We start from the raw sequence: 19,966 nt of genomic DNA on the forward strand, positions 1-19,966 counted from the left end.
CTGCAATCGTTGTGAGGATAAGCGGCAGAAAATGAATGAATGAATGAATTAATTAATCAAATGATTAATTAATTACATTATTAATCTCATTACAATGATTAATCATTTGACAGCTCTAATACATTTTTGGTAGCAAATGAGTTAATCATAATGAGGACAAGCATTGTATGGAAATGAGCACACTATTACAATTTTAATCTCCCCTGAACTATACATCCATTTACAACTGTCAGCAACATATTTGTCATTTGAAGGCATTTGAATTTCATTTGAGACAACTATATGCAGTGCTGCCATCTTTTTAAGAAAATATTTACATTGACAAGAATTAATTTACATGAATTCTTTGGAGTTTCATATTGTATGTACAATTTTTATCCAAACACTTTCAAACCACTATAAATCACAGCCGTGCGCTGTAAGTAACTCTTCTCCTCTTGAACTGTTGTGTACAACATTTGAAGCACATCTTTAGGGGGACTCGCAGTACATGTTTTTGATCAATATTGCCAATTTGGGTGAAACTTGGCAGCAATCTGGCAAAACATTACTCACTGAGCATGTGTGGAATGATTATACAGTAAATCTCGGCGCATATCGAAGCGTATGGCATTCTCCTGAGTGGATTAATTTTTCCACTACCTTTTTGGAACAAGTCCGGGTGGGGGGGTTATTTCTGTAGCCTCTTAGACCTTCCTTGTGAAGTACTGTTAACTGATCACAATTGCCAAAATGGTTCTTCTAGTTAGGCATTTCAGTATCTACACTGTGTGTTTATTTTTCCAGTTGGGGTTATGTCTTCTTTTTGTATTGTCCCCTGGTCTTCAGGAAGTAAAATAGTACTGCAGCTGTGAGATAATATAGGCACCGCTTCTTCTCTAGGGCTCAGCGTCTTGTAAGTGACTTGCACATACAAGAATTAACAAAGTCTGTTATAGCGTGGCGTCATGTGGGGGATCAACTGATACTGTGACCGCTTCAGGAATGCAGGAAATGGCGGTGACAATGCATAGCCATGCTGGAAAACAATGCATGTCGTGGGTACACATGTAAACAGTACTCGTTCAAAGGTTAGTGCCCTCTTGGGAGCAGCGTCACCGTAAAAAAAAACAGTTCCTTTCATTCATGTGTTAAGTGTAGAGGTGGTATTATACCTGTCAGGCGTTACAAAAGCGTGATGCACTTGATGCACTTATCATTCCTCGCTTATTGAATGAAATACTAGCCTTTTTCTGCAATTCACTGCTCACATAATGCATTTTCATTCAGTTATTGTATCATTAGTTATTAAATGAAATCAAGCACTTTGCGTGGTGTTTAAAAGGACATCATCAGAGTATTTAAATGGCATTTATGAGTTTTAATTGCTGCGTTCAAGGCCAGGGATTAAACGAACAAGATAGAAAAAGGGAAAAAAAAAATCCAATTTTTGGATGTGTGGACGGCACGGCGGTCTAGTGGTTAGCGCGCAAACCTCACAGCTAGGAGACAAGGGTTCAATTCCACCCTCGGGCATCTCTGTGTGGAGTTTGCATGTTCTCCCCGTGCATGCATGGGTTTTCTCCGGGTACTCCGGTTTCCTCCCACATTCCAAAAACATGCTAGGTTAATTGGCCACTCCAAATTGTCCATAGGTATGAATGTGAGTGTGAATGGTTGTTTGTCTATATGTGCCCTGTGATTGGCTGGCGACCAGTCCAGGGTGTACCCCGCCTCTCGCCCGAAGACAGCTGGGATAGGCTCCAGCACCCCCTGCGACCCTCGTGAGGAAAAAGCGGTAGAAAATGAATGAATGAATGTATGCTACTGTGTTAATAAAGCTACCCTCATTGACATTCATTCACATTCATTGTACTCTGGCCCAATTGAGTCCTGTGGTATCGGGGGAAACCTCATTTCATTACACTGGTGCCACCCCCGGGTCCAAAATGGGGGCTTGCCAAGTCATAGGTTTGATAGGTTTGGCTGTGAATCAATGTCATTCGACTTTAATAAAAATAAAAAAAAAAAAGCCTGGCTTTAGGGATGAAGAAAGCGAGTGGAAACGGATTCCATATCAGGGCTGAATAGTGACTGCCCTGTGTCGAAGCTATTATTTTTCACGAGTGGAGTGGGTGGCCACAACAAGTAAAAAACAAGAGATAAATACAAACTGAGATCTTTTCCACAAACCTGCAGAAATAATGACAGCATAATTAGCTATAGATGCTACGGAGACAAGAGTGAAAGGCCACACCAATAATACTCCCACGTGTTCTCCTCCGTGATTGGATGCAATCTTCAGGAACGCGGACAACAGCAGCGCTTAGCCAGCAGCGCACCTGTCAGTCCATAGCCACTCGCTTCATGAAGTGGCCCGAGTGGGTTAGCTCTGAAGGCCATTAGCTTTTTTAGGTGACTGCCTACCCCCTCGGGTGTGGTGCTTTTTTTCTCCGCTTTATAGCAGGGGGATCACACAGAGGGCACGGATGCCATTAGGCGTCAAAGTCAGCCTCTGAGGAATCGAGGCGAGCAGAGTCAGGCTAAAAAAGTGTTTGTTTTGTATGCACACAAGCTGTCCCAGATAGGCGGCGGAGAAAATTAGGATTTTTATTATGTTGTGTGTTTTTCATGGCAGTTTTATTTGTTCTTTTCACTGGATTATGCAAAAACTACTTAACACAAAACTTTGGATCTGCATAATGGTGCGGTGCACTTTGGCTGACATGAGAGGGGGCATTTTTCTTTTCTTTAATTTCTCTGTGAATTATTGACAAATTCTAATGACAACATTTAGGCATCTGTAAAGCTGCATAATGTGGTGCTAATGCAAATTAGCATTGGCTTGCCTCAGTGGTGGTCCGGGCTCTAGTTTTCTTATTAGGTAGTTACTATTACACTAAAACTACTAAACGTATACCATCAAACCTTTCTGGAACGGTGGGACACAATTTAGCAGGCTCAAGTCAGCTGTCAATCAAGTAAAACCTCTTTTCACCCAGGTAAACATTGCAAAACTTGCAATGTTTACTTGCAAAAAAAACATTTCTTGGACTGGCTCATAGCAAAACGTCTCTTCAATGCTTTACACGTTTCAAAATTTTCAAAATTTTCAAAATTTTCCCAAATTTTAATAAAATATCAAATAATCAAATTAAAATTCATTATATAAAATTAATTATATTAAATATTTATTATATTAAATTACAAATTGTAATTTAACAAATTACATCATGCATCTGTGTTAGATTTCATCTGTAAAGCCATGCAGCTTGTTACTGATCCTGTTTGTCCCTTATCCCTCGTTTATTACTGTTAATTGGTTCCAGCACTTATGGTGATAAGTGAATTTCTGTGAAGTAGGATTTCATATTAATAAAATTAATTGATCCTCTAAATAGAAAACTTTTTTTAACATTAGAGCCCTCATGACATGAAATGAGACTTCTATGGTCATCTTTATGTTTGTATAGATATAATCATAAAAAACCACACATTAGATATAAATAAGATAAGATTCCAGCATTGGCAGCTTCTTTTTTTTCTGGATAGCGTACTTCCTTGTGGCTTTCCATGGCTTTACATTCGTACTACCCAATACAGTAGACCAGGGGTCGGCAACCTTTACTATGAAAAGAGCCATTTTACCCAATGCCCACTGAAGAAAAATAGCCTGGAGCCGCAAAACATATAGTATGTTTAAAACAACATTGGAGGGAATTTGGGGGTATCAAAGTAGTTCAGATAAGAAAAGACGAGTTGGAGTACTCTTGCTAGTTTTGGAGATAAACTTACATAAATGTATGTGTAAACTACTGTAAACGTAAAAACAAGTTCCCATGCCGCTGTTTTTAAATTATCTCGAATTTATTTTTTAGATTTGTAGGTAAGTATTACTTGTTTTTCTTCATGTACTGAACTGGATAGCAGTCAGAACTCACTCAGGATGCATTCATGGTCTCAGACAAAGTTGGATTTTTTAAAACTCATTACAAAAGACGTGCATTTTCCCCAATCGGGTGTTAAAAATATTCAAGCATCGCAAAGGGAGCCACAATAAAGAGTCTGAAGAGCCACATGCGGCTCTGGAGCCGCAGGTTGCTGACCCCTGCAGTAGACAGAAAGAGATTGAATAAGCAATGTAAGGGACGTATATAAAACTCCCTAGAGCAGTGTCACAGTAAAGGTCTTCCCTCGGGAACAGAGATACCTACTGGCCAATGAAGAATACAGTACTAGATTCACCATTAAAATGCTTTTTGTGCCTTGTATGTGGATTTTAGTTCATTTTGTTAGCTCATTTAGCCATTTTTTTTATTTCATTTAAATTAAAGGATAGGAACAATTTGCTTGATTTTCATCATAATATTGGTATTCATTCATTCATTCATTCATTCATTTTCTACCGCTTTTTCCTCACGAGGGTCGTGGGGGGTGCTGGAGCCTATCCCAGCTGTCTTTGGGCGAGAGGCGGGGTACACCCTGGACTGGTTGCCAGCCAATCACAGGGCACATATAGACAAACAACCATTCACACTCACATTCATACCTATGGACAATTTGGAGTCACCAATTAACCTAGCATGTTTTTGGAATGTGGGAGGAAACCACTGTGCAGCCCTGATTACTTAATTAATCGGTTTAAATAAATTAATCATGATTAATCACCATTCGCAACCATGTTTGAAATATTACTTTTTTTGCAGCATTTTATGGAGAAAACGACAGACATGACAAGATTAACTTCCACTTTGTATGTATTAACAGCTCCAAATTAACTGAAAAATTTAAATCAAGCTAAAAGATTCAATTCACTTGACACGACTTCCTCGTTATTATGAGCAATGAGGGGTTGCGTTCAAAGACATTGCATCATTTAATGTATGTTTACTTGTTTCCAGTGTATATTTTCCAGCATAACTTAACTGTAGTGGAGAACATGCAAACTCCACACACAGATGGCCGAGGGTGGGATTGAACTCGGGTCTCCAACTGTGAGGTCAGCGTGCTAACCACTCGTCCACCGTGCAGCCCTGATTACTTAATTAATCGGTTTAAATAAATGAATCATGATTAATCACCACTCGCAACCATGTTTGAAATATTGCTTTTTTTGCAGCATTTTATAGAGAGAACGATAGACATGACAAGATTAACTGAAAAATTTAAATCAAGCTAAAAGATTCAATTCACTTGACACTACTTCCGAGTTATTATGAGCAATGAGGGGTTGCGTTCAAAGACATTGCATCATTTAATGTAGTATGTTTACTTGTTTCCAGTATATATTTTCCAGCATACTTAACTGTAGGGGAGAACATGCAAACTCCACACACAGATGGCCGAGGGTGGGATTGAACTCGGGTCTCCAACTGTGAGGCCAGTGGCTAACCACTCGACCGCCGTGCAGCCCTGATTACTTAATTAATCGGTTTAAATAAATGAATCATGATTAATCACCATTTGCAACCATGTTTGAAATATAACTTTTTTTTGCAGCATTTTATGGAGAGAATGATAGACATCAAGCTAAATTTAAATCAAGCTATAAGATTCAATTCACTTGACACTACTTCCTATTTATTATGAGCAATGAGGGGTTGCATTCAAAGACATTGCATCATTTAATGTATGTTTACTTGTTTCCAGTGTATATTTTCCAGCATACTCAACTGTAGCATATTGTAAACATGCAAACTCCACACACAGATGGCCGAGGGTGGGATCGAACCCTTGTCTCCTCGCTGTGAGGTCTGCACGCTAACCACTCGACCGCCATGACACCTTAATATTGGTATATGAAGGTTATATTGTCGCATTCAATACAGTACTGTACTGTTCGAGGTTATCTAAGTGCTTGATCATATGGTATCCTTTTATGGATACTATGAGTAACACGACATTAATATTAATTGTTGCCTTATAGAAAGTAGAATTCCTTGATGGAGATCTGAAGACTAAAGTGTACATGTACTGTACATTGATTGACTCCACTCTGGCTTTTTTTTTTCAATTGCTGTACTTTGTTTTCTTCCTTTTTACGCCTGTGATGGCAAGCGTACAAGGTCAGTTGTGTATTGCAGCCCATCCTGGCGTCTTGCTTCGCTCTGTTTCTTCCAACCTGAGCCTCTTTCATTTGGCCAGGTGCCTCTGACTAGCTCCATTTTTCACCCACTTCCTCACCACCTTATTTGTCGCGCTTTTGTCCCTCCAGCCAGTCTCCTGTTAACCTTGTTTATCACATTGTCGTCCCCCCCTCCCCCTGCCACCCACCCGTCCACATCCTCTTCTTCGTTTTTTTCACCACATTTAGCGCCCCTTCATTCATTCCCGATTCCTGGCACGGTTGTTCTTTTCACACCCTTCCATCCATACCCCCCCACCCCCACCCCACCCCCATCGTGCCCATGATCCTTTCCCTCTTAACAGGCCGACGGTGGGAAATACGGAAATGTCACGGCCACGTCGTTATTGGCATTTGTGTTTGCACGGCCCGTTATGAGACGTAAGCATAGGTGACAGAGCTTGTTTCGACGGCCCTCTTGAAAGGGAGCCATCGGCGTCTTGAAGCAGACTATAAAGACGAGCGGCGGCGACACACGTCTTTGCCACTCTCCTTTCCCTTCTATCCTTTCTCCTCTTTTGTTCCCTTACCCTTGAACTGCCTTTTTATTCTCCAATTCCCTCAGTTCTTCCAGTAGACTCCTCACCCCCGCCCCTCTTTTTTTCATATGACCACTACTCTCTAAATATTTATACTTGCAATTATTCTTTTAAAAGAAAAATATCTGCCTCGTCTTAGAATGTCGCCGTGACTTGAATGACACCAAACCACGGCGTCTTAAGGGCTCTGGTTCGAGGGACCTGTTTCTATCTTATGTCTCATGGTGCATGTGCATGTGTATGTGTGTGTGTGTGTGTGTGTGTGTGTGTGTGTGTGATATTCATATCCCTTAGGCTGTGTAGCGTCTCATAAGGCCAGCCTGTCTCTCTGCTGAGCTCCGGCAAGAGTTGACCTGTGTTGGCTCTTCTCTTATTGCTTCAGAATGACAGACAGCCTGTTTTGTTTTCTTTTTTTTTGCTCCGCCGTCATGTCATATGTGGACACTGTGTCCTGAAACAGACGTTACTCAAGGCTACTTAGGCTACTTATTTTAGATTACATTCATACTATTTGTCCAGTACTCTTGTCCGGAACAAAAATGTAAAAAAAAAAAAAACAAGAAGACACTGGTATTTGTCAGGGGCTTCATGGTGGTCGTGTGGTTCGCATGCAGACCTCACAACTCGGAGACCCAGGTTCAATTCCACCCTCTGCCATCTCTGTGTGGAGTTTGCATGTTCTCCCCGTGCATGCGTGGGTTTTCTACAGGTACTCCGGTTTCCTCCCACATTCCAAAAACATGCTAGGTTAATTGGCGACTCCAAATTGTCCATAGGTATGAATGTGAGTGTGAATGGTTGTTTGTCTATATGTGCCCTGTGATTGGCTGGCGACCAGTCCAGGATGTACCCTCTTGCCCGAAGACAGCTGGGATAGGCTCCAGCACCCCTTGCAACCCTTGTGAGGCTAAGCGGTAGAAAATGAATGAATGAATGGTATTTGCCATTGGATCAGTAAAGGAACATATGCAGAAAGTAAGGGATCAGACAGCTTTTGTGATGTAGATTAAATATTACCAACCAAAATGCCATCAGGTGGATTGAATACATAGATGCTTGATATTGGCTTTTTACTGATACCGATATACCAATACTTGATTACCAATACTGATATTGCCAATGGTGCTTTCCTATAATGTCAAGTCGGGGTGTCCGATACAAGTTCCGATCCGATACTTGGTTATCCACAGCTTGATTATTAGCTCATACCAATAACAGTTTAATTTCGTCATGAATCATGCATACTTTTATTACTCATTGTGTAGTGTGGAATGTTAGAAAAGGCTTGATGTGATACTGTTCAATGAAGAGCAACAGTATGTACTGTATGTGGAAAAACTGACCCATTTACTTCAAGGTTGTATAAGTGTTACACTCATTGGCAACATCTTTTTTGGACTTTAACATAAAACTGCATGTTGGCACAAGGTGTTGTTGTGATTACGGTCGTTGGCCTGTATCTGCTGGATAAACATGCCGGAGCGAAGTGCCAATATCTGCTGATCGAGTCCGATACTTTTGTTTTGGTAATGTTAATGGTTTTATTTCATTTGAACATGCATCAGATTACAATTGAATGCATCACATAATCAGTTCACAGTTCCACATGTCCAAAAGGAGTAGGAAGAAGCAAAGCTTATTAAATCCTACCCCTCCATCTGGTACTTTTACAATCAGTAACTGTTTCATTTGTTCACTTCCTGCTTTCCATAATACATTTTTTTAATTTATTTTTTTTAAATAATGTACCTCGTACCGAAGTGCGAGGTGATATGACCATACAATGACATTATGTGTACCATAGTAACTGTCAATATAGTTTGACCCCTAATATCAGGTCACATTTTGTAAGCTTATTTTATTCTGATGCCACCACATGTATTTCCCAAATAAACAATGCATTTATTGTACACAATACATTTTATTAAAAAGTGGAGCCCGATGAGTTGGTCTTGATGCCTTAAGGAGGCCTCCCTGGGGGAGGTAGGTGTTCAGGGCACGTCAGACCGGTAGAAGGATGCGTTTGAGAGGCTTTCAACTGGCCTGGGAACGCACGTCTGTGTTGTGTTCACATGTAAGAACAAGTGAAAAAACAATCAATAATATAATACTGTGTATATATACTGTATATATGGCTGCACGGTGGGTCAGTGGTTAGCATGTTGGTCACACAGTCAGGAGATCTCCGGGAGATTCTCCGCTTGGGCATTTCTGTATGGCGTGCATTCCAAAAACATGCATGTTAGGTTTTTTTTTAACAGGAGAGTACAACAACAATTAAGACCACATCTTCTCTACCTTTTATATTTAATGACATTTCGGGTGGGGATCTCTATTCAATCTCTCCAATCAAGATAGGTAATCAAGAGGTCTAGTTTCATTTTTCCTTGGCTCGCTCCTTAAGTAGAACTCCCATTCCCAGAGCTAATCAGCAGCTAGTCTGATTCCTTTAAGTTGACGGACAAAGGCTTCTCCTGCTTTGCAGAAACACCCCCAGACAGAGAAAGGACCACAAGTCAAGGAGCTCTGCGATGAAGCTATCACAGGATCTTCAAGTGCAGGAATGCACATGGCCTGTGGAGAGAAAAATGCTGCATTTCTTTTCTGTCTTCCCACGGGCACGCCTGGTGCTTGTCCAAAGGTTCCTCTGTGGGCTACAAGGGTGTTGTTTTGTGGTTGCAAATTGGGCTGGTCCTGGGAGAGCTGCTGTTATTCTAGGATCGGCCTTGTTTTCTTCCTTCTTCTTGCTCTTTTCTTTTACTCATTCCGCCCGTTTGCTCTCGTATTGATAGCTCACATCTCTCCCCGGAGAAGAAAAGGTGTGGTGGTTATTGCTCGTCAAAAAGAAAAGACAGCGGTGCCCTTTCCTTTTATCTCTCATCCTATGGGTTTGCACTCCCATACATACTGTGTGTGTGTGTGTGTGTGTGTGTGTGTGTGTCTCCTGATGATATTGGTTTCAACACAAGCGCTCTGGCTCCATGTGAACCGGTTGAACTAGATCCGCTGGTAATCGTTTGTTTTAAGGGGACATTTGCTTTCATTGTTGTGTGACCATATAAAGCTTGTCATACACTGTGGTGGCCAACTCACTCTTGAATCGGGACCTTGTGTGGGACACAGGAGGTAACAAGGCGCAAATGGTTGTAGGAAGACTTTATTCATTTTTAGCATGCTGGAAATTCAATTTCGCACATTATGCTATGTAAAGCATTCATTCATTTTTACCGCTTATCCTCACAAGGGTCCTGGGCGTGCTGGAGTTTATCCCAGCTGTCTTCGGGCGAGAGGCGGGGTACACCCTGGACTGGTCGCCAGCCAATCACAGGGCACATATAGACAAACAACCATTCACACTCACATTCATACCTATGGACAATTTGGATTCGCCAATTAACCTAGCACAGGGGTCTCAAACTCAATTTACCTGGGGGCCACTGGAGCTAGGGTCTGGGCAAGGCTGGGCCGCATCAGGTTTTCCAAAAAAAACAAAACGCATTTATTAAAAACAGAAAAATATACAAACTTTTTCAGTGCTTTGGTTCCGATTTTCTACAATAAAAGCTCTGATAAAACATTCCACTGTTCTCAAATATCTTAATTTTTATTTTTCTGCACAAAATAAGATGAAAAATAAATAAAAAAAATCAAGAATAAATCAGTAATAAATAAATATAATAATAATAAAACGGCAAATAATAAAAACTTAAGAAACTGCATATAGTTGGTGGGTAGACAAATTATTTTTTTCAGATTAAAATTAACAAAGCATTATTAGAGCCCTGTAGACATGACAAAACACGACTATAGTCACATTTATACTTTTTTTTATTTACAACATATTGCGCAACTGCAGGGTCTTGAGACACATGCTAACTCGCAAAATAGCTAGCGACCTAAACGATAGCCTTCAAGTTATTTCCTTTAAACCTAAATAGCCAAAAACTTACCACTTCCACACGGATAGGGAGGATAACTATTAACAGTTATTTAACCTTTAACATGAACATTAATCAAACGTAATAATTTTTTCTGGGTACATGATACCATACAGCATTCATATCAAACTTGCACGGGCCGCACTAACATTAAACTTTCATATCAAGACGGGGGCCTCAAACTAGTGTCCTGTGGGCCAAATTTGGCCCGCGGGCTGCGTGTTTGAGACCCCTGACCTTTTTTTGTTTTTGGAATGTGGGAGGAAACCGGAGTACCCGGAGAAAACCCACACATGCACAGGGAGAACATGCAAACTCCACACAGACATGGTTGAGGGTGGAATTGAACTCGGGTCTTCTAGCTGTGAGGCCAAGGTGTTCTTCAATTAATCATCATATAATTGTCTAACAAACTATCAAAGGCAATGTCCACATAAACAGGCATAGGCCAAAAATGCATAAATAGCCTTTCAACCACACGGCATGGAAATTACCAGAAGTGCACAGGTTTGACATTTAGGTATGAGATGATACACAAAATTCACGGTTCGGTTCAATATGTTTGTGTTACGCTTTGATGCTTTTTCCATACAAATAAATTTGCCAACATTTTTCTCACTTTTAGAATTGTTTGCAGTTGTGCTGCAAATGCTATAAGCACACTATATAAGATCAGCATGTAATAGTAAGAATATTATAGAAAAAAATGTGTTCCTTTTTAGCAGCTGAGAAAATATTACAAAGCTCTGCTTCACAATGTCATGGTACTTGTTGGAATTTGTTTCCTCCAATGAACCGCAACTCTCCAGTGACTGCAGCACTCACGCAGCATTATTTTTTCCACTCACTTGTTTTGCTTTTGCTTTTCATTTGTTTTAAACGTAGAATTAAATTTAAAGGTTTTCTGCACCTGGTTTATTAAAACAATGCAACCACTCTGCTCTTCAATCAATAAGGGAAAAGAAAAGATTGGTGCACAGCAGAGCGGCCGAATGTAAAAAAACAAAACAAAACAAAAACAAAAAAAAAACAATACAGCTTATCTTTTCATTTTGGTTGTTTGCTGTAGACTGTTGGAATTAAAAAAAAAAACAAAACTTGAGTCCTAGCATGTGAACAGAGAACCCACACACAGAATGTGGCACGTGCAGGCTCAAGCTGCAGACTTTTGAAGTTGCGCAGGTAATCCACTTTTTCTTGAAACAGGTGCCATCTTGCTGACATATACTTAATGCCGGCTTACTCATACAAGTAATTACATTTTCACAGAGACCTGGATTACACACACACACACACACACACACACACACAGATTGTGGTTCTAAAGCTCCAGCGCTCAGTTTCTTGCACCGTAACAAAACCATATTTATTTTGACTTCTTGCCGTTATGCAGGAATGCGTTGGTATCGGCGAGTGGGAGGTGATAGAAAAGCATATCCCATCTGGATGATTTATGACTTATGTGCAACTGCCTTCGTTCTTTTGTGTGTGTGTGTGTGTTTGTTTTATTTTCTATTTCGGCCTCTTCTCTGTGTCCACGCAGGCACAGTCATGCAGGGAGAGAAGGCTCCTGGCCTACTTGCCTGGCTTTCATATGTTGCAACAGACATTTTTGTGCCATCATTTGTCATCGGGAGGGTTTTATTATGTGCTCCCATTTTCTCTCATCTCCTGTCTGACTTTGAGCAAAACAGTAACGACATAAATTAATGTTTCTATTTCTTTGTGTGTGTGTTTTTTTTAGGAACGTCAGGTCAGCTTGTGAAGGTGGAACCGGAGGTGCTGTCGTATCCGGGTCAGACGGTGAACCTGCGCTGTGCCTTTGCGGACACCACGGGGATCCAGCTCACAATGGTTAGACCTGATTCGAAGTTTTTGTTGGTTGTGTAAGAACTTTGAATAAAAAAAAAAATGGCAGAATTGGATCTCACTCTGCCAACAATTTGTTGAAATTGCTTGGCTCTCTCACTCGCAATTGTCAATTGAAAAGACAGTTTTAGGACCGGTGCCTTGTTTTGCTTGCAGCATTAAATCTTAATCTAACAAATCATGGCCCAGAGAAATAATCCTAAGGCTAGTAATAGGGTTTTATCACATTTAGGCTTAATGTTACGGCAAACAAACAATGCTAAGCTTCATTTCGCTTTAGGGGATTGAATATGGTAATGGGGGACGCTCCTTAGTTGCATCTCAATGAAGTGGAAAGTCTCTCGGAGCAGCTGAGAGGGCGCTTGGGGGAGTCGGAGGAGGAAGCAAGGCGATGGCGTGCTGCTCCTGAAAATGCTCATCCATATTCATACCTGCTCCACTTATGTGATTTTTTTGGTGCTCTCTATGCAGCCTTTATGGCATAATAGAAGGTTCTTTATCATAGTTATAAAACTAAAGTGTTAAAAAGCTAACTAGTGTCCACTCTTTGTGCTCCAACTAAGGTTACGTGGATCTACGAGCCCAAAGAAGGAGAGAGGATGAACATCGCTGTGCTTCACCCAAGCTTTGATCCAAACTACCCTGATTCGCCTCTCAAGGGTAGAGTCCGCTTCAACCAGAACCCCGCCGACATGGCGAACCCCTCCATCCAGATCAATGATGTCCGCATGACAGACGAAGGGAAATACATCTGCGACTATGCTTCCTACCCTGGTGGCAATAAGCAAGGCATCACCAATCTGATCATGCTTTGTGAGTCCCCATTATCATTCCTTTACCGTTCTCAATTAATTAATTAATTAAAACTTGACCTCTGCTAGGTGGAAAGACAAGTTACTATATCTAGTAGTCTGGTCACTAAGCGTCAGTACAAGACATGATGATCCATTATGAGCCAATGTTCCTCCCCTTCCTGACAGAAGTGGTAGTTTTTTTGGCTTCTTATGTTGTCCTTCTTGCCAACTCAATTTAAAACCATTTCTTAACTTTGGAATAAATACATTGAAGGCTTAACTAGGCTACGTTGCTATGGTTAAGGCAGCGACCGTCTCGTGCAGTGATCACATGTGTATCACAGCTGTAAACAAAGAATAGGTGACTAAAGGGGCATTATTTCATATCTACACTGTGCTGATAATGGTAAAACATGCATTTAGAAAGTCATAAACAGGATTTCTATGCACTAATTAGAATTATATTTGTTAATATTGAATCCAATTTTGCAGAAATTCACGGTCTGGAACCAATCAACTGAAATAAACAAGGGATAACTATATCCTAATGACACAAACGTAAGACCACAATAAATATAAGATGAAATGAAAGTAATCTATCAACAGACAAAAGGAAAAACTTGTCACAAAATGTAATTTTCATAAGATAACAAACATTTTTGATGAGCTGTCTTTGGAAAACCAAATTCATTGATATTTTACTTATAATAACAGAAGAACTAGAATACCACCTTAAATATAAGACAGCTTATCTTATTCATGACGAGAAATAAAAAATGTATACATTTTATAAAAGTTAATTTGCAAGTAGAATAAGAAAATGGGACTTTCCAATGTAATATATAAGACAACCTGCTTTTTGAAGACAGAATAAGATGAGTGATCTCCTAAAACACGATAAATCTGCCAACGGAACAAGGACAAGTAACCTGCCAAAATATAAGTTGACTGTATTGGCCTAAATATAAGACGATCCATATTTTTTATTCATTGATATTTTACTTATAATAACAGAAGAACTAGAATAACCACCTTAAATATAAGACAGCCTATCTTATTCATGCCTTGCACCTCGACGAGAAATAAACAAATTATACATTTTATAAAATAAGCTAATAAGTTAATTTGCGAGTAGAACAAGAAAATGTGACTTTCCAATGCAATATATAAGACAACCTGCTTTTTGAAGACAGAAAAAGATGAGTTATCTCCTTAAACCCAATAAATCTGCCAAAATATATGTTGACTATTGGCCTGAATATAAGATGATCAATATTTTTTATTACATGGTTTTGGAATGCAAATTGAATTGCTATATTTGTAAAAAAAAAAAAAAAATAGCAACAGAACAGCAATGTAATTTGCTTAAATGTCACTTTACCATATTGACCTGAATATCTTGAATATAAGACAACCCACCTTTTGCAAGACTTGTTCGTAGAAAACAAAACAGATTGTACATTTCTTAAAATAAATAAAATAATCTGCCAACAGAGCAAGAAAATGTAACCTGACAAAATTTTATTTTATTATATTGACACAAATGTAAGACGACCGATCTTTTTCAAAAAATGTTTTTGGAAGACAATATAAATCTATACATTGTCTTAAACTAAGAAAAAAAAACAAGAAAACATAATTTTACTGTATTGATCCCGACCATAACTTTCCAGCGAGCCGTTGTGTGAGTGACAAGAGGAAAAGCTCTGACTTGCATTTTTTTGTTGGAGACATTGTTTTGCGAGCCTAGTGAGGATCAGCAGTACAAAAGATGGATGGATGGACATTGTTTTAGCACCACCTGTTGGTTTTGCATGTATGAATCTCTAGACTCTGTCATTTTAAGACTGCTGTCTATGGAAGAATGTGCTGTCTTACACTGCATTTGGGATAGTACAGTATTGTGACTGATTGAGGCTACAAATTCAACCACAAATGTACTAATGGACCACTTGGGGTTACCAGTAACCCCCTCCACCACCCACCACTTGCAGGCCACAACTTGCTTGCATCACAGCTAATTGCATCCGTTATTTACTGTAGCTGTCATTTTTTTGTGCTGCGGGAAGCCTCAAGACATTCCAGTCAAATATAAACAATAAACATGGCTGATGACCATGATAAGCTGGTTTTGGCTTTGTTTTTGAATACATAATTTCACTGTCGGCAGTCTTTCACAGTACAATTCTAATCTTTTCTTGGCAATCTTTATGAAACATGGAATTATGGATGAATGGTTGTGTAAATGGTGGTTCTTGTGTAGCCAAACAAAAAAACAGAACAAGAGTCCAGTCTGAACTTCTTTATTGGGGTCTTCTGTCTCAATATTTGCGTCAAGGGACTCATGTCACTTTTGGCACTCAAACCTTTTTGGCCAAATCTCAATAATGATAGAATATCACAGAGGACAGACATTTTCCAGTCAAATTATTAAATGCCAAGAACCAGATTTGTTAGGGTGAGGAGCTCAGCCATCCGGGAGGGGCTCAGAGTAGAGCCGCTTCTCCTTCACATCGAGAGGAGTCAGTTGAGGTGGCTCGGGCATCTAGTCCGAATGCCTCCCGGACGCCTCCCTGGTGAGGTGTTCCGGGCATGCCCAGCCAGGAAAAGGCCCCGGGGCAGACCTAGGACAAGCTGGAGGGACTATGTCTTACAGCTGGCCTGGGAACGCCTTGGTGTCCTCCCGGTGGAGCTGGAGGAGGTGGCCGGGGACCGGGAAGTCTGGGCTTCCCTACTAAGACTGCTGCCCCCCGCGACCCGGTCCCGGATAAGCGGAGGAAAATGGATGGATGGAATATTAAATGCAGAGATACTCTCAAACAATGCACGGTGATTAACATTACACCTCAGCACTTTGCAGTGAAAAAACGGTTAGCATTGCTAATTTCTCAGCGCAATTAGCAGTTCTTTTATAACTGTTGTTTGCTCTGCATGTGGTACATTATGTGTCTGCGATTGTAGTCCAATGTGTTATTAATTAAGATCTGAACTCTCTTAGCGGCTGAATTGCCAAGCAAATACCACATAATGTGTAGTCTTAGTCTTAGCACTTAGTCCTTCGTCTTTTTTTTTTTATCTGGCCAAAACATACACATGTAGGATGGTCTTATATTGCTTACATGTCACCGGATTCCCCCCCTCGCCAAAGGTAGCATTTGGGTAAAAAGCTTGTCCAGTCAATGCTTTAATTGCTGTGATAAGTGGTATTGTCAGATCAGTTGTCGTCTTGTTAATGTAATGGAACCGTTGGACTAACCTTGGCCACTGCCGCTGCTTCTGCTCTCTTCCCTTGCCAAGGCATTGTGCCTCCCTCCTTTGACTGCCTAATGATGCAGAGGCTTGTCATTGTGCTCATCAGCCGCCATTTGTCACATTCACATTCATGTTCTAAACATAGGCCACCCTACTATGATGTTGCTTTAAGTGTAATGTTAGCATTGTAGCTCACATTGCTATACTAGTAATGCCTGTGTCCTCCTGTCCCACTCCTTAATATGTCGTTGTTGGGTACGATATGGCATCTATTATGTTTGACAAGTGCAGAGTTGCAGTGTACAGTCTTCCCATCAATTTACCATCACGGTTAATTGGTTCCACGCCTGACCGTGACAAAGTAATATTCTGCAAAATAGGATTCAATATCAATACATGGAGGCTGCACGGGAGACGAGTGGTTACTACACAGGCCTCACAGCTAGGAGACCCGAGTTCAATTCCACCCTCGGCCATCTCTGTGTGGGGTTTGCATGTTCTCCCCGTGCATGCGTGGGTTTTCTCGGGTTTCCTCCCACATTCCAAAAACATGCTAGGTCAGGGGTCTCAAACACGTGGCCCATGGGCCAAATGTGGCCCGCAGAACACTAGTTTGAGGCCCCCGCCTTGATATGAAAGTTTAATGTTAGTGCGGCCCGTGCAAAAAAGGTTAAATAACTGTTAATAGTTATCCTCCCTGTCCGTGTGGAAGTGGTAGGTTTTTGGCTGTTTAAGTTTAAAGGAAATAACTTGAAGGCTACCGTTTAGTTAGCTAGCTCTCTAGTTTGCGAGTTAGCATGTGTCTCAAGACCCTGCAGTTGCGCAATATGTTGTAAATAAAAAAAAGGATAAATGTGACTATAGTCGTGTTTTGTCATGTCTACAGGGCTGAAAAAATCTAAAAAAAATAATTTGTCTACCCACCAACTATATGTGGTTTCTTATAAGTTTTATACGTTTCTTAAGTTTTTATTATTTGCATTTTTATTATTATTTATTTATTCTTGATTTGTTTATTTATTGTTAGGTTAATTGGTGACTCCAAATTGTCCATAGGTATGAATGTGAGTGTGAATGGTTGTTTGTCTATATGTGCCCTGTGATTGGCTGGCGACCAGTCCAGGGTGTACCTCTCGCCCGAAGACAGCTGGGATAGGCTCCAGCACCCCCTGCGCCCCCGTGAGGAAAAGCGGTTGAGAATGAATGAATTAATGTATTACAACAGGGCTGCACAGCAACAAAGTGGTTAGCGTGCAGGCCTCACAGCTAGGAAATCCAAGTTCAATTCCACTCTCGGCCATCTCTGTGTGGAGTTTGCATGTTCTCCCCGTGCATGCGTAGGTTTTCTCCGGGTACTCCGGTTTCCTCCCACATTCCAAAAACATGCTAGGTTAATTGGCGACTCCAAATTGTCCATAGGTATGAATGTGAGTGTGAATGGTTGTTTGTCTATATGTGCACTGTGATTGGCTGGTGACCAGTCCAGGATGTACCCCGCCTCTCGCCCAAAGACAGCTGGGATAGGCTCCAGCACCCCCGCGACCCTTGTGAGGATAAGCGGTAGAAAATGAATGAATGATTGAATCAATACATGGAATATTTTTTTAGCCATAGACCATTTTGTGATGACGGCAGTGATGGAGATGTCGCCTCACAGCATCTTCACCAAGTTAATCAGCCTTCTTCTTTTAATAAGGGATATTGTTTACCAATGCTGGGTGCATGGGACAGTGGAGAGGAGTAATAAAAAAACTGGAAGGAGAGTGGAGAAGGTGTGTTTGTTCTGTGTTAGTGATTGTTTATCCATGCAGTCTCTGGGGAGAGGAGACTCATGAAGGGAAAGTGGGATTAGCGGTAAATGATGTGCATATTTTCCTCGCCTGTGTTACGGCCATTTCCCGCATCTAACATTCATTTAATCTCCCCTTTTCCGTCATTGCGCCCACCAGCGAAGCCCCAGAATTCAGCCGTCACCTTAACCGTCGATGCGGCCACCAAGTCCACGGTGGTGGCGCGCTGCGAGTCTCTCAACGGCCGTCCCGAGGCGCAGATCCGCTGGGTGACCACCGCCAACGGCAACGCCACCACGTCATCCAAGCTGAGCTCAGACAACACCGTGTCCATTACCAGCGAGTACCGTATGGTTCCTACGGCGGCGGACAATGGCAAAGACATCAGCTGTGTGGTGTCACACAGGACGCAGGCAACGCCAGAAAGCTTCCAGATGAAACTAAAAGTTCAATGTAAGAGACACAGAGCACATCAGTTCATTATTCTGCCGGTTCCAGCTCTTAACAGCTTTTGGCTTGGAATGATTAATTGAATCTGTTGAACTGTGCGATTTTTTTTTTTCACCTCCTTTCTGTCATTCCATTTCCCCAGATGCGCCCCAGGTGACAATAGTGGGTTATGACAATAATTGGTACGTGGGTCGTACAAATGTGCTGCTCACCTGCCAAGCTACCGGGAACCCGGTTCCGACAACCGTCCTATGGAAAGCGTGAGTACCGTCATGTCAGCTCTCTTCTCGTTCTTTTTTTTTTTTTTTTTTTTGGTCTCCCCTTTGTTCCCTTTTTCCTCCTCACCCTTCGTCTCAAACTCTGCAATCACCACACCGCTGAGCTGTAATCAGCACTTTTTATTATTACCGCTGCAGCTCTGTGCTCCGATTATGGAAATAGCCACTTAATTTCTCATAATGGACTATGTGACTTGAGGTTTAACCCTTGCATGTAGAAAAAAACACACAATGTGACTCAGATTTTCTTCCTCGGCTTCGTGTTTTTTTTCATCCATTAACATAAATTTGAAATAATTGGAAAGGACAGAACTTGAAAATGAAAGTGCTGAGATCTTGAACGCGGATCGGCCATTAAGACTTGATCATGTACAGCAGTGATTTTCAACAACTGAGAAATCGTCAGGTGTGCCGTGAGGAATTATTCAATATCACTTTTTAACATGTTATTAATAATTTTCTGCAAATATTATGTCATTGTCGCGTGTCATTGGTGTAAAGACTGGCAGAGCAATGTAATATTCGTCCGTGTGGCAACACGTAGCTGATTGCCTCGTTCCTCTAATAGACTTAGTGATGCACGTGAGAGGTAGTGGTGACATTTTGTAACATTGTTGGTTAAATTAATATGCGGATCAAAAGGATCTGCTTTGGCGAGTTCGTAATCAGGAAAAAGCTGAAAGAAGCAAATAATGTTGGTTATTGGTGTGCCGCAAAATTTTTCCAACGTAAAAAACGTGCCGTGGCTCAAAAAATGGTTGTAAAACACTGATGTACAGGATATTTTTTTTTTTATTTTTGAATATTGGATCTTGAGAAAGGGGAAAAAAAATTACTGTGGGTGTGTGTCATTGATTTTGTATATTTTGATCACTCACGTTGACGTTTGATGGGTAGGACTTTCGCAGTCAAAATTTTCACTTTCTTGTGTATTTTTCCGCTTAACCCAGATT

At 40.9% G+C, this 19,966-nt stretch overlaps 1 protein-coding gene across 3 annotated transcripts in view; it reads left to right on the forward strand.

The window, feature by feature from the left end:
* Nucleotides 1-19,966, forward strand: part of LOC131105329 (nectin-2) — a 174,558-nt gene that overhangs the window by 56,187 nt on the left and 98,405 nt on the right. For all 3 annotated transcript variants that reach the window (XM_058053331.2, XM_058053330.2, XM_058053329.2), the window contains exons 2-5: nucleotides 12,325-12,434; nucleotides 13,013-13,262; nucleotides 18,445-18,738; nucleotides 18,878-18,995. In XM_058053331.2, coding sequence (XP_057909314.2) covers nucleotides 12,325-12,434; nucleotides 13,013-13,262; nucleotides 18,445-18,738; nucleotides 18,878-18,995 — 772 coding nt within the window. The remainder of the gene's footprint in view (nucleotides 1-12,324; nucleotides 12,435-13,012; nucleotides 13,263-18,444; nucleotides 18,739-18,877; nucleotides 18,996-19,966) is intronic.

Source organism: Doryrhamphus excisus, linkage group LG5 (assembly GCF_037039965.1).
Source record: "Doryrhamphus excisus strain RoL-2023G ecotype Guam linkage group LG5, RoL_Dexc_Guam_v1.1, whole genome shotgun sequence".
Classification (NCBI taxonomy): Eukaryota; Metazoa; Chordata; class Actinopteri; order Syngnathiformes; family Syngnathidae; genus Doryrhamphus; species Doryrhamphus excisus.